General features: G+C 44.1%; 1 protein-coding gene across 2 annotated transcripts in view; it reads left to right on the plus strand.

Annotated features, from left to right (window-relative positions):
* Positions 1–2,905: 2,905 nt before the first annotated feature.
* The window catches only part of SCG3 (secretogranin III), a 36,728-nt gene continuing 26,609 nt past the window's right edge, over positions 2,906–13,024 (plus strand). The window contains exons 1-6 of one of the 2 annotated variants that reach the window (XM_089538825.1): positions 2,906–3,087; positions 3,900–3,952; positions 7,284–7,329; positions 7,789–8,004; positions 8,725–8,867; positions 12,695–12,856. In XM_089538825.1, coding sequence (XP_089394951.1) covers positions 2,997–3,087; positions 3,900–3,952; positions 7,284–7,329; positions 7,789–8,004; positions 8,725–8,867; positions 12,695–12,856 — 711 coding nt within the window. In that variant the 5' untranslated portion in view covers positions 2,906–2,996. The remainder of the gene's footprint in view (positions 3,088–3,899; positions 3,953–7,283; positions 7,330–7,788; positions 8,005–8,724; positions 8,868–12,694; positions 12,857–13,024) is intronic. The other variant, XM_089538826.1, reaches the window with a different exon arrangement.

Here is a 13,024-nt window from a genome sequence, read left to right on the forward strand (position 1 = left end):
GAGTGGGGGAATTGTTCTGCTTCATTCCCTACCTCAGAATTCTTTGATTTAGACTTAATGCTGTATTTTTTACTGATCCCTAACAGAAGATGGCACTGTCGAGTCATACAAAAAAAAGCTTCCTTTCAATTCCTCCAGGCATCAGCTTAATAATGTGCACAAGGTGGGAACTGTGAGGGTCTCCCCAAATGCTGATCTGGTGCCTTTAGGATTCAGCTACACATGACGTAGTGGTTTGATTGTTGGACTGCAACTCTGGAGACCAAAGGTCAGTTCCCAGCTCAGCTTTGAAACTCATTGGGGGACCTTGAGCATGTCGCATGTTCTCAGCCTCAGAGGAAAGCAATGCCAAACCTCCTCTGAACAAATCTTGCCAAGAAAACCCCTAAGGTCACCATAAGTCAGAAATGACTTGAAGGCACACACTGTCACCGCCACCACACTTTACAATTGCAAACAAATAACTTATACTAGGAAATATCTTGAGTCCTAGTTCAAGTTGAATAAATAAATATGATCTTTAAAAATGCTATGTAAAGTACTGGGGGGTGGTTTTTTTAACTGGAAATTAATAAAAAGCTCAGCCATGTCTATTGATCTTTCACACTTGCACTTCTTGATTCTGGTCATCATCACAAATCTGAAAGTGAATTGTGGCTAAACTGATGTCTCATAGCCTGCATGTGTGGAAAATATGAAAATCCCGGGTGGGGAGGATGTATGTCGAATGTGGGCAGTGAGTTAGCTTTTGTGTTCACTTGTTGAGATGGAGCTGAATTCCAGGCAGGGACAAACCTATTGTATCACTTTCTTGTCTTATACTGGCTTCTTGTAATTGATTTTTTTATCTTGCAACTTCATCAGAAATGTCATAACATCCCCTAAGTCAACTCAACTTGTTGTTCTGGAAAATGCTCCACAATGAAGCCATGCTATTCCCGCCCCTGTGTTCATGTCAAAAAGCAACACTGCCATGCATCATGACTGTGAATCACATTCCTTGCCCTTCCCTTCAACAGACATCACTATTTGTATTGGGCTGTGTGTGGTATGACGGTCATCACCAAGCTGTGTACACAGCCCAATACAAATAGTGATGTCTGTTGAACAGAACGGCAAGGAATGTGATTCGAATTTATGATGCATGGCAGTGTTGCTTTTTGACACACAACACTGAGGTGGGAATAGCATTGTGCAGCATTTCCTTAAACAAAGCCTTGAATTGACTTCGTTTGAGAGCACTAGCCAAATTCCTTGACCCTTTTCCTATCATAAATGCTTCTGGGTGACTTTGTGTCACCACAGATAGGAGAGTGTTATAACTTTGACTTGTTTATTGTTGTGTGTGTGTGTGTGAGAGAGAGAGAGACCACAACTGTATGCAAAGCTCTGGTGCCACAACAAACTACCATTCCCAGAATTCCATAGCATTGAGCCATGGCAGTTGAACTGGTGTAAAACTGGATTATTTATGCAGTGCAGATGCAGAGTTGTTGTTGTGTGCCTTCAAGTCCTTTACGACTTATGGCAACTCTAAGGCCACCCTATCATAGGGGTTTCCTGGCATGTTTCTGCAGAGAGTGCTTGCCATTGCCATCCTTTGAGGACGAGAGAGTGTGGTTTGCCCAAGGGTTTCTATGGCCTCCAAATTCCTAGGTCCAAAACATACTGAAGAAACAATCCCGTTTGAGACCCTCTGAAGTACCCTGGCTCATGGCTAGGGAATTCTGAGAACTGAAGTTTTGTGATACGTGTAGCCTTCTCTGTCAGAGAGCTCTGGTGCCACAATAAACTCCAATTCCCAGAGTTCCCTAGCACTGTCCAGGGCAGTTCAAACAGTCTCAGACTAGATTATTTCTGCGGTACAAGGGCCTGGAAACGGTGCCTTATGAGGAAAGACTTAGGGAGCTGGGTATGTCTAACCTGGAGAAGAGTTGGTTAAGAAGTGATATGTGATAGCCTTATTGAAGTATTTGAAGGGATGTTAAAATGAGGATGGAGCAAGCTTGTTTTCTGCTGCTGCAGAGAAAAGGACCGGGTACAATGGATGCAAACTACAGGAGAAGAGATTCTACCTAAACCAGTGATGTCCAAGCAGCCTCAGCCATCTTGGCTAATGCTCTGGGATTCTGGGAGCTGAAGTCCAAAACACCTGGAGGGACAGAGTTTGGACATCACTGACCTAAACATTAGGAGGAACTTCCTGACATTAAGAGCTGGTCAACAGTGGAACACACTCCCTTGGAAGGTGATGGAATCTCCTTCCTTGGAGGTCTTTAAGCAGAGGCTGGATAGCCATCTGTTGGGGATACTTCGATTGAGAGTTCCTGCATGGCAAAATGGGGTTGGACTGGATGGCCCTTGTAGCCTCTTCCAGTGTGTTTTGGACCCCAGTCCAGCATCTAAACAACTACACCGCACTGGCTTTACCATAAAGAAATCCTTGGCTCTTCCACTGGAAAGCTGTATGATGGCTCAGTTAAGCGTGAGTCCTTCCATCAGACGAGGCTGGAGAGGTGTGTGTGTGTGTGAGAGAGAGAGAGAGAGAGTGTGTAGAGCCAGGTGGAGCACGCATGCTCCCACATCCGCAGCCCCCCTCCCTCCCCCCATCTCCTCCCCTTCTTTCTCCTCCCATCTCTGTCCGGAGCTATCAACAGAGAAAGGAAGGAGCTCATCTATTGATCAGGGAAAGAAAAAAGGAGGTGGCTTAGCAAGAAGGGATCTCCCCCATCCCTCCATCCAGTCATCCACCCATCCTTTCCCTTTATCCTCCAGTCGGCAGCTTCTCCAGCAGCAGAGGCGACGCCTGTCATTTCAGCACCAGAGGTCCTGGACAGCTCCCACTGCTGCTACTCCTGGTTCCCAAGGAAGCATCCTTCTTGCCTCCAAGGGCCCTCTCCATCTTCCTGCTCCAGCCAGAAGGGCCTGGTCCTCTCCTTTGGGCTTTCCCCCCAAACCAAAGCCGAACCGGTAAAGAAGATCCGAGGGAAGGAAGAATGCTTCTGAAGCTGGCTTTGCTGGTACCAGTGCTGGCTTTGATGGTAGGCCAGGTCCACAGCTTTCCCAAACCCGAGGGTGCCAGAGGAGGTAAGTGACCTCCAGCTAAATCATTTGAACTTTACATGGCATAGGACTCTTCTCTTTTTTTAACACTTCCCATCTTTATCTAGTTAGCACCTACTCCGATTGCACTCGTCACCCAAAGAAGAGTTGGGAGAATCCAAACACTATTTTCATAAAAAATCCCACATGCAAAGTTGATTCCGTTTGAACCAAAAACTCTTGACCCACCATATACCATTCTTTTTCAAAATAAGTCCTGCTAGATCTTAGCAGATTGAGGCTGATGGTTAGCCTGTCCTTAAAAGCAATACAGCAGTTCTGGATGATTTGGGGGGGGGGGGGGATGAAAATTTGTAGTCTTATTGTTCTTGGTTTTCTTCATTCTGGTGTGAAGGATGTTGTATCTGGAGGGCAGCAATTTTCTGTGTCTCTCTTTGTCCAGGCTGCTCTTAATGTCAGAAGATCTTTTTTAATCTCTTGATTATTCCAATCCGATTAGGCTATTGCTATTTCCATCCAGCTCTTTTATGTAGGTTTTTAAAATGTGTGTGTATGTGTGTGTTTTCTGATGTGAAAGCAAGGATGGTCCAGCATAAAGGAAATATTAATGCTAGGGCTGGGATTTGGTGTTTGTCTTTTTTTAAGGCAAACACTACCCAAACTCTTTGACCCTTCCCTACCATAAATGCTTCTGGCTGACTTTGTTTCACCACAGATAAGTTCATGGGATAGAAATGTGAAGCATGTTCTAACTGTGACTTGTTTATTGTTCTGTGTGAGAGAGACAGAGAGAGAGAGAGAGCATAACTGTATGCATATGTGTAACTCTTTTCTAGATAAAGCCATACACAACAGAGAACTAAGTGTTGAGAGACCTCTAGAAGAACAGGTAGGTGAAAGTAACGTCTGTATGAATCCTTTTCTTGAATGGAGAAGTAGATAACAACCTGTCTTTAAATGGGAGGAGAATCCCAACAGTTTGAAGAGTTGAATTTGATTAAATGTATCCATGTGGAGGGTTGCAGAGAAACCAATTGGGAAAAAAGGTCTTTCTGCTGTAAAAATTACCAATTGTACCAGCTGAATGCATGCATATATATTTTCTGGGCTATAGGCTCCATGATGGTCTCTGGGTCTGGATGGCCATCTGTTGGGGATGCTTTGACTGAGAGTTCCTGCATGGCAGAATGGGGTTGGACTGGACGGCTCTTGGGGTCTCTTCCAACTCTATGATTCTATGAAGCTTACACTCAAGTAAATATGCACACAATTTCAGCTTTTGGGGGGCATAAGCTTTTAGCAGGCACAAGTATAGCTCCTTAATTGCCTTAGGATGAGATTCATATATCTTTTTTAAAAGCCCAGATATTTCCATACTAAAACATCATAATATAGTAAACATATTAAGACTGCATCCAGATTTAGTCATTCATAACACAGGGGCTCAACAGACTGCCCAAAAAGGGTAGGCTAGAGGTGTCCATTTCTGCTCCCAAGGGAGGCCACAGCAGCCAAATGGTGCGACCTCCCTCCACCCCAAAAAGAACCTGGTTCTTCTTGGGACGCCACATGAATGGCACACTGTGGCACATCAGTGATGCAAGCGTGGCGCCGTAACGTGCTGACATGGCACCGCACTTGCGTCATGGACACGCCATGTGGATGGTGCCACACAATAATGGCACGTACTAGGGCTCGGGAGTGTGCAGTTGCTCTTTGAATAATAGAAACTATGTGTGTGAACACATGTACCTCTGGCATTCCCAGAGGTACATGTGTAGAAAGCAAGAATAATTATTACACAGATGTTCAACATATAGTCAAAGATTACTTCGTATACAGAAGTTTATGGTTACGAACTTATTTTTAGTATCATTTTTATTGAATAAAATCTACATAAGATAAAAATTAAGTAACACATATAACAGAAACAAAATTACAAAAAAACATACACACAATTCACCATATTCTTACACAGTGATCTGGCCTCCCAAAATATATAACAAAAATGGCAACTAATAGACAGAAAAATAAAAGCTGACTTCCAACTATCTTTTATACAGGTATAAAAACCTTGTTAAAGAATTCTCTTGAATCAAAATAGGCAGTTGTTCATTTCTGAGCATATAATATTGTTGCAGCTGTCATCATACATTCTACTATTCTTCTGTGGAGCCTTTCTAATTGTTCATCCATCATTCATAAAATGAAAAGTTCAGGTTTTAATTGAATAATAATCTTTTTCAAAATTTGCATTATACTATGTACTTGCATCCAATATTTTTGGGCTTTTTCACAAGTTCACCACATCAGGGGGGAAAACCCTTCCAGCTTATTACATTTCCAACATACATTCAATGATCCTTTGTAAAACTTAGACAATGGTTACAAAATTCCAAGGCTATTTATTTAACTCCTCCAAATCCTAATTAACTTTAACACATCTCAGTAACGCATTCACTATATGCCCATAATCCTAGTTGAACCTGGCTGTCCTGACTGACCCAAAAGGCAAGCTCCTTCCATTCCTTGTCTCATCTCATGCTACTCTTCACTGTCTCTTCTCTAATATAGCTGACTCATCTCTCTCTCTCCCTCTTTTTTTCTCTCTTTCTAAAATAAAAGCCCAAAATTTCATAGGTTCAGCACATTGGTTAGGGATGTAATTCCTTAACTATTTCACCCTCATATGCAAGAGAAAATAATTCAAATATTTTCCTGTGCATTAAGTGTTGCACGGGAATTGTCATGGGTAGAAAAACAAGTTTTCTTATCCCCCAAACTCATTTTCTGAACAGAAAACAGTGGATTTTGCACTTATAAAAAGAAGGGGTTTTTTAAGCAGAATAATTCCTTTGCAACACTTTGGGATGTTGAATACAAGGAGAAAATTGTACAATATTCTTCCCAATGTTAAGAATTCTTAATGTTAATTCCTAATGTTAATTCTTCCTGGCTGTTAAGAAATCCCTTTTTCAACCTGGGAACAAATAAGTGTGAATATGCTTCCTATTTCTATCTTGGATATGTCCTTTTAAAGTTTTCAAGACTAAAACCCACAATGGATTCACCACTCCACAAATCTGGTTGCCAGTGGTTGTCATGTTTGGTATATTTTTCCATCCGAAAAAAACTGGATGTGAATCCACTGCAGTTACCAATCTTTCCTGTACCAGGATGCTTATGTGGGAAGCCCCTGTTGTTTAATGGATTGCATTGGGTGCCACAGCCTTGAGCTCATCCGCTGTACAGCAACCAATAACTCCTTGCTCACCAGAGCCTTTTCACACTGCACAAATATAGGACTATGATGATTCCACTTTAACTGGTTCCATCCTATGGACTCCTGTGACTAACCATTAAGGAAGGGGCATTAGGACTCAAGAGAGCCAATGTACCATAGTGGTTTGAACTGTTGGACTAGGACACAGGAGACCAGGAAAAATCCCTGTTCGGCCATGGAATCCCACTCATTGACCTTGGGCAAGTCACACTCTCTCAGCCTCAGAGGAAGGCAAGGGCAACCCTGTTCTGAACAAGTCCTGCCAAGGAAACCCCTGTGGAAGGCTCACTTTGGAGTCTCTGTAAGTCAGAAGTGGCTTAAAGGCACACAAGAACATCAACAATTTAGAACACTCAATCAGAGACCTATAGTGTCTCACCAGACTATAAACCCCAGGATTCCATAGTATTCAGCCATAGCCGTTAAAGTGGAATCAAAGCACTATATTTGCACAGTGCAAAGGGCTCCAAATCAAATGTGTCTTCTTGTAAAACTATCATCTGCATGGGGGAACTACACAACCCCTAAGAAAGTGCAACTGTTTGTGCAGTGATTTTTACACTAGTGTTGTGCTCCAACAGAACTATGGCCTAAGACTGCAACCATGTTCACATTTACCCAAAAGGAAGCCAGGCTCTTTCAATGGGGCTCACTTCTGACTGTCTATAATCCATGGGAAGATTAATTGAATTCAATTGGATTGACTTCTTGAGTAGACAGGCAAAGGATTGCATTGTAAAAGATGCACCACAAAGGAGGATGTCCACCATTTATGTTGAGGAAAAGATTTTCTTTCAGATCCCAAATAAACAGAGCAAAACAGCTATCAAAAGATGGCTGGATGGAGAAAGATCTGCATAAAATTTATTCCAGTATACCAAAGTTAGTGAGCTCAGGTACTCATATGCAATCTTTTTCTTTCACTCCCCAAAAACAGATTGCTGAAGCCGAGTCAGATAAAATGAAAAAAACATCCTCCAAAGGTAAGTCTTGTAAGGTTCTTCTCTCCATATTAATACCCAGCTCATACTACTGGTTGCTTAGAGTCGCAGTGGCTAGCTATGCTAGTGGTCATTTTTACTCTTCCCATTCCCCATCAGTTCACAGCATGTTAGTCTGCCAAAAAAGGATATTACATCACATCACTTCTGACCTCACGTTTGGTTGCTTTTGGCCATTTCAGAGGGGTTTGGGTGTCAAGAAGGGTAAGGAAGGCTCTGTTTTGGAGAACCATTTGGGCTGATTTAAGGGCAATTTGCAGACCAAAGAAAATCAATTGTAGAAAAGATGGAAAGGTAGTCTTGGTGCTTCCAAAGGTGTCCCGGAAGGGCCAAGGACCACAAAAACCATATGTTTTTGCATGTGCCCGTTGGCCACACTTTACCTGCCCCTGCTTAAAGGGATCAGATGTTTATGATATTTCTGGGATGTCACTCTTCCAGAAAATCAGCCAGAATTCAGAAATTATTCCTTTGCTGACGACTTGAACCTTCTGAAATCAGCAGTGGAAAAAGAGAGAAAGGAAAAAGAAAGGGCATCAATCAGAAGCTCATTCTATGATCAACAGCTTGCCCTTGATGATGCTGATTCCACCAAGAGTCGCAGGCTGGTGGAGGATTATGACTCCACTAAAAGCGGTCTGGACTATAAATATCAAGGTACTTTGTCAACTTTTGTATGTAAAGATTACGTTTTGAATGTCTATTACACACACAGAGGAGCCAAATAGTGTCTGTCATTACAGGTGCTGACCTATATAACAGTTAGATATCTCACACCTCAATAGCACATTCTATTCTCTGAATAATAAAAATAAATAATAAATAAAACTTTTAATTATATATTAGGACTGGAGCATGGCTTTGGCGCAGCTTCCAGCCTTTTAGGATGCATGCATCATTTAAACAGCATACCTCCAAAGTGACCCGAAGCAGCTTTATTTTGGCCTGTCTGTTCAGGCCCAATAATTGCTGTCTATTCATTCTCTCCTCCGGTTTGCAAAGTCTGTTTTCAGTTGATGGATGGTGTTAATCAACCAGAAGGCATCAAGCAGTGTCAATGGATGAGGTCTACACCCACGTTGCTCATTCCTCTTCTGTTGATTGCTACTTGTGACTATCCAGCCATCCCCTTTATTTGCCAGGTTGACAAGTGGGAGGTTGGGAGAGGCCACCACCAAGCAATATTTCCTTCTGGGGGGGGGGGGTAATTGGGAGCCCACAACCTCCAATCATTTCCACACAGTGCAAAGTAATTACCAACCGCTGTTCAGTGTATTGTAGTTCCATTTCGTCTAGTGGTTTTACCCATAACATACCCATGTCCACATCAAATGCAGTAGAACAGAACACCAAGTTGTTAAACTCTGATCCTTTCAGATGACCCAGATGGATTGCATCAGCTTGATGGTACACCACTGACGGCTGAAGACATTGTCCAGAAGATTGCCACGAGAATATATGAGGAAAATGACAGAGGAGTCTTTGACAAAATTGTTTCCAAGCTTCTAAATCTGGGGCTAGTAAGTTTCCAGGCATCTCTTTATTTCTGTTACCAGTGTGATTCTGTCCCCCTGCCTTCTTTCTGGCTCTTTTAATCCTCAGATAACGCACTCAATGAATGGAGGGATAGTTTGATCCTGAAACAAATGGATGTTCTTTTAAATCAGAGCACAGTCTTTCAGCACTGGTTTCATTTCACATCAATCTCACCCTGCAGTTAAACCTGCTATTTGTAGCTTGGTCATGCTGAGCGAGATGCCAAGTTCTTGAATGGCTTTCTGATGGGCAAATAAGCCCAGAAGCAGGGGAAAAAGATCATGGCTATGAGAAGCAGTTTCAATTAAGTAACAGAGGATGCACTGCTTCTGGGAATTACAGACTCACTTGTGACATTCTTATGAAAGATCTCTTCTGCAGGCCAAAGAAGCCATAGATAGCCTACTGACTTCCCTAAATCTAGACTAATTTCTATCAAATGAGAACTTAGTTAAATGATTGCTTTTCTAATCTTTGCTGGAAAATGACCCCAAAGAATTTTGTTCAGAGAGATGACAAACTAGTGCTGTCACCTCCTGTTTCTGGCTGTACTTCTACTCTCTTGAGTTAAATGATTAATCAATATGAATTCATTATGGCATTGGATGACATACAATGAAACTTTCATCTAGAAGACACTATTGGTTAAAAGGGAAATCTCTACCTTTGTGTTTATTTAAAGTAAGGTTGGGTTTTTTCCCTCAGTGTCCCCTAGACATATGGAGGCCATCCAGTCAGAGGAAATTGGCCAAATTCATTTGGATGAAATCAGTGGTTGCTGCTGGCTCCCATATGGCAGCATCCACACTGCAGAAATAATTCAGTTTGACACCACTTCAACTGCCATGTCTCAATGCTATGGAAAGCAATAGCAAGTACATTTCTATACCGCTTATCAGTGCACTTAAGCACTCCCTATGTAGTTTACATTGTTTAAGCTAATTGCCCACAACAAACTGGGTACTCATTTTAGCAACCTATGGAAGGATGCTAACCTGAGTCAACCCTGAGCTCCTGGATGGTATTGAGCTCATAGCCTTGTGATTTGGGAGTGAGCAGCTGCAGTACAGGCATTTAACCACTGTGCCATTAGAACTTCTATGGAATCCTGGGATTTGTAGTTTGTCGTGGCATCAGAGGCCTCTGGCAGAGAAGACTAAATGTCTCACAAAATTACAGTTCTCAGAATTCCATAGCATTGAGCCATGGTGGTATAAAACTGGATTATTTCTGCAGTGTGGATGCAGCCTTCAGTCAAGTGCTCTGAGTTATTTTCTCAGAGGTTCCAAGAAGCCTTAGAGGGGCTCACGGTTGGAAAAGACGGCGACTCTGTTGATGCCCTTACCGGTATATGGAATACCGGCCTCTCTGGGGCTATACACAGAATCGCTCCCAAGCGTCCTCTCAGGCCCGCTTCCAATCGTAAGCCCTGGTATACGGAAGATCTCCGGGCAAGGAAGCGGGTCCTGCGACGACTAGAGTACCGTTGGCGGAAACACCTACGCTTAAACGATAAGACTCTCCTAGACCGCTTGTTGAAGGACTATGGAGAGGCAATACGAGCAACTAAGAATTCGTTCTATGGTGCTCGTATTGCGTCCGCGGAGTCACGTCCGGCAGAGTTGTTCAGGGTGGTCAGGGAGCTAACTCAGCTCCCTCCTGCCCCGAACCAGATCCTTGAACCTTCAAAGGCCTGCTGTGACCTTTTTAATGACTTTTTTGTGGATAAAACTTCTCGCATAAGCGAAGGTCTGAACGCCGATGTTAATGCAGAGCCTAGGGTAGAAGTGCCCAGAGCCTCCGTGGACTGTGTTACACTGGATCAGTTTGAGTTGGTGAGTACCGAGGATGTGGACAAGATCCTCGGAAGTGTTCGGAAGACGACCTGCTCTCTTGATCCCTGCCCCTCGTGGTTAGCGGCCCAGGGGGGGCCGGTAGTAACGACATTGCTACACCGGATAATTAACACCTCTTTGAGGGATGGGCAGTTTCCATCGGATCTAAAATTGGCCACCGTAAGACCGATCCTAAAAAAGCCCTCCCTCGACCCCCTGGTACATAATAATTATCGGCCTGTTTCGCTGCTACCATTTTTGGGGAAGGTGATCGAGAGGGCGGTTGCGATCCAGCTTCAGGCGATCTTGGATGAAACTGATTATCTGGATCCATTTCAAACTGGCTTCCGGGCGGGTCACGGGGTTGAGACGGCCATGGTCGCCTTGGTCGATGATCTCCGTCTGAGCATCGACAGGGGTAGCGTGTCCCTGTTGGTGCTCTTGGACATCTCAGCGGCTTTCGATACCATAGACCATGGTATCCTTCTGGGGCGCCTGGCGGAGGTTGGGATCGGGGGCACTGCGCTCCAGTGGTTCCGGTCCTACCTCTCTGGGAGGTCCCAGATGGTGCAGCTGGGAGACGTGTGCTCCAGCGAGCGGGCCCTTAAAACTGGGGTCCCTCAAGGAGCCATTCTGTCTCCCATGCTATTTAACATTTACATGAAACCGCTGGGAGAGATCATCCGGAGACATGGGGCGCGGGGTTATCAGTACGCTGATGACACCCAGATTATCTTCTCTATGTCTCCGACTGATGCAGTGACCGGGGATGGCGTCTCTCCTCTCAGGGCCTGTCTGGAGTCAGTAATGGACTGGATGAGGAAAAACCGACTCAAACTAAATCCAGAGAAAACGGAGCTACTAGTGATAGGTTCCCCCGGTCCGGGAATGGCGGTGGTTCCACCTGTCCTGAACGGGGTCACGCTCCCTGTGAAGGACTCCGTGCGCAGTTTGGGAGTGCTTCTTGATTCGTCGCTTCATCTAACTGCTCAGGTGAATGCGACGGTCAAGAGCACTTGTTATCAGCTTCGGCTGATCCGCCAGCTGCGCCCATACCTGGACCGGAGGGACCTAGAAACTGTTGTACACGCCCTGGTAACTTCGAGATTAGACTTCTGCAATGTACTCTACATGGGGCAACCCTTATACCAAACTCGGAAGCTCCAATTGGTACAGAATATGGCAGCCCGGCTGGTCACTGGTGCGACCAGGACCAGCCATATAACACCTATACTTAAAGATCTTCACTGGCTGCCTATACGCTTCCGAGCTCAATATAAGGCGTTGGTTATTACCTATAAAGCCCTAAATGGCTTGGGCCCAGGATTCCTGAAGGACCGCCTCTCCCCATACAATCCGCCTCGCACCCTCAGAACATCTGGGCAGCAATTGCTGAAGGTGCCAGGGGCTAGGCTAGCTTCTACCTCTAGAAGAGCCTTTTCCACAGCTGCCCCTGCCCTTTGGAACACGCTGCCCACCGAGCTCCGCTCATCTACTACCCTGGCCCAATTTAGGAAGGATCTTAAGACCTTCCTATTTAAGCAGGCATTCCCCGACTAAACATCCTGCGGGCCTCCCTCCTCTTCCGTGGCCATGAGGATGGGCTAATGGGGCTTTTTTATTGTTTTTATTGTTATTCTTGTATTGATGCTGTGTTATGTATGTTTTTAACCTGTATTTGTGCTCTGTTTGCACTTGTAAGCCGCCCTGATCTTTTTGGAAGGGCGGGATATAAATAAAGATTTTATTATTATTTATTATTTATTAACTTTAATCAGAATTCACTGTGGGTTATGGTCTGAACTTTATAGGAGCTGAGAATAGCTTGAGAATAGCATTCAGAGCTTTGGAAAACTCTGTTTAGGTCTGATCTAAAACCTAGAACTGACACCACTGACATTGAAGTCCCCAGCTGCTATTTGCAGAGACAAAGGAAGTGAAAATGTCACATCTTTGTTGTTTCCCACTCCCTGCAGATTACAGAAAGCCAGGCCTACACACTGGAGGATGAAGTGGCTGAAGTGTTACAGCAGCTGATTGCTAATGAAGCCAAAGATCGGGAAAAGGCAGCTGAAGATCTGGATTACCTTCCAAGCAGAACTGACATTAATACCAACATGAAACCAGAGGAGAAAATGGTAATGCTTCTCAGCCTTGTCCCACAGCATGACACACACTAGACCCACTCGCTAGTGTTTGTTTTGATAAATCCTGCTTTTAAATAATAAGTGGGAATCAGTTTTCCAGATATTATTGAATTACAACTCCCATGAGCCAGCATCAGCACCACTCCATAGTGCAACAGC

Source organism: Sceloporus occidentalis, unplaced genomic scaffold (assembly GCF_023333645.1).
Source record: "Sceloporus occidentalis isolate IW3139 unplaced genomic scaffold, rSceOcc1.0.p SCAF_9, whole genome shotgun sequence".
In the NCBI taxonomy this organism is placed as follows: domain Eukaryota; kingdom Metazoa; phylum Chordata; class Lepidosauria; order Squamata; family Phrynosomatidae; genus Sceloporus; species Sceloporus occidentalis.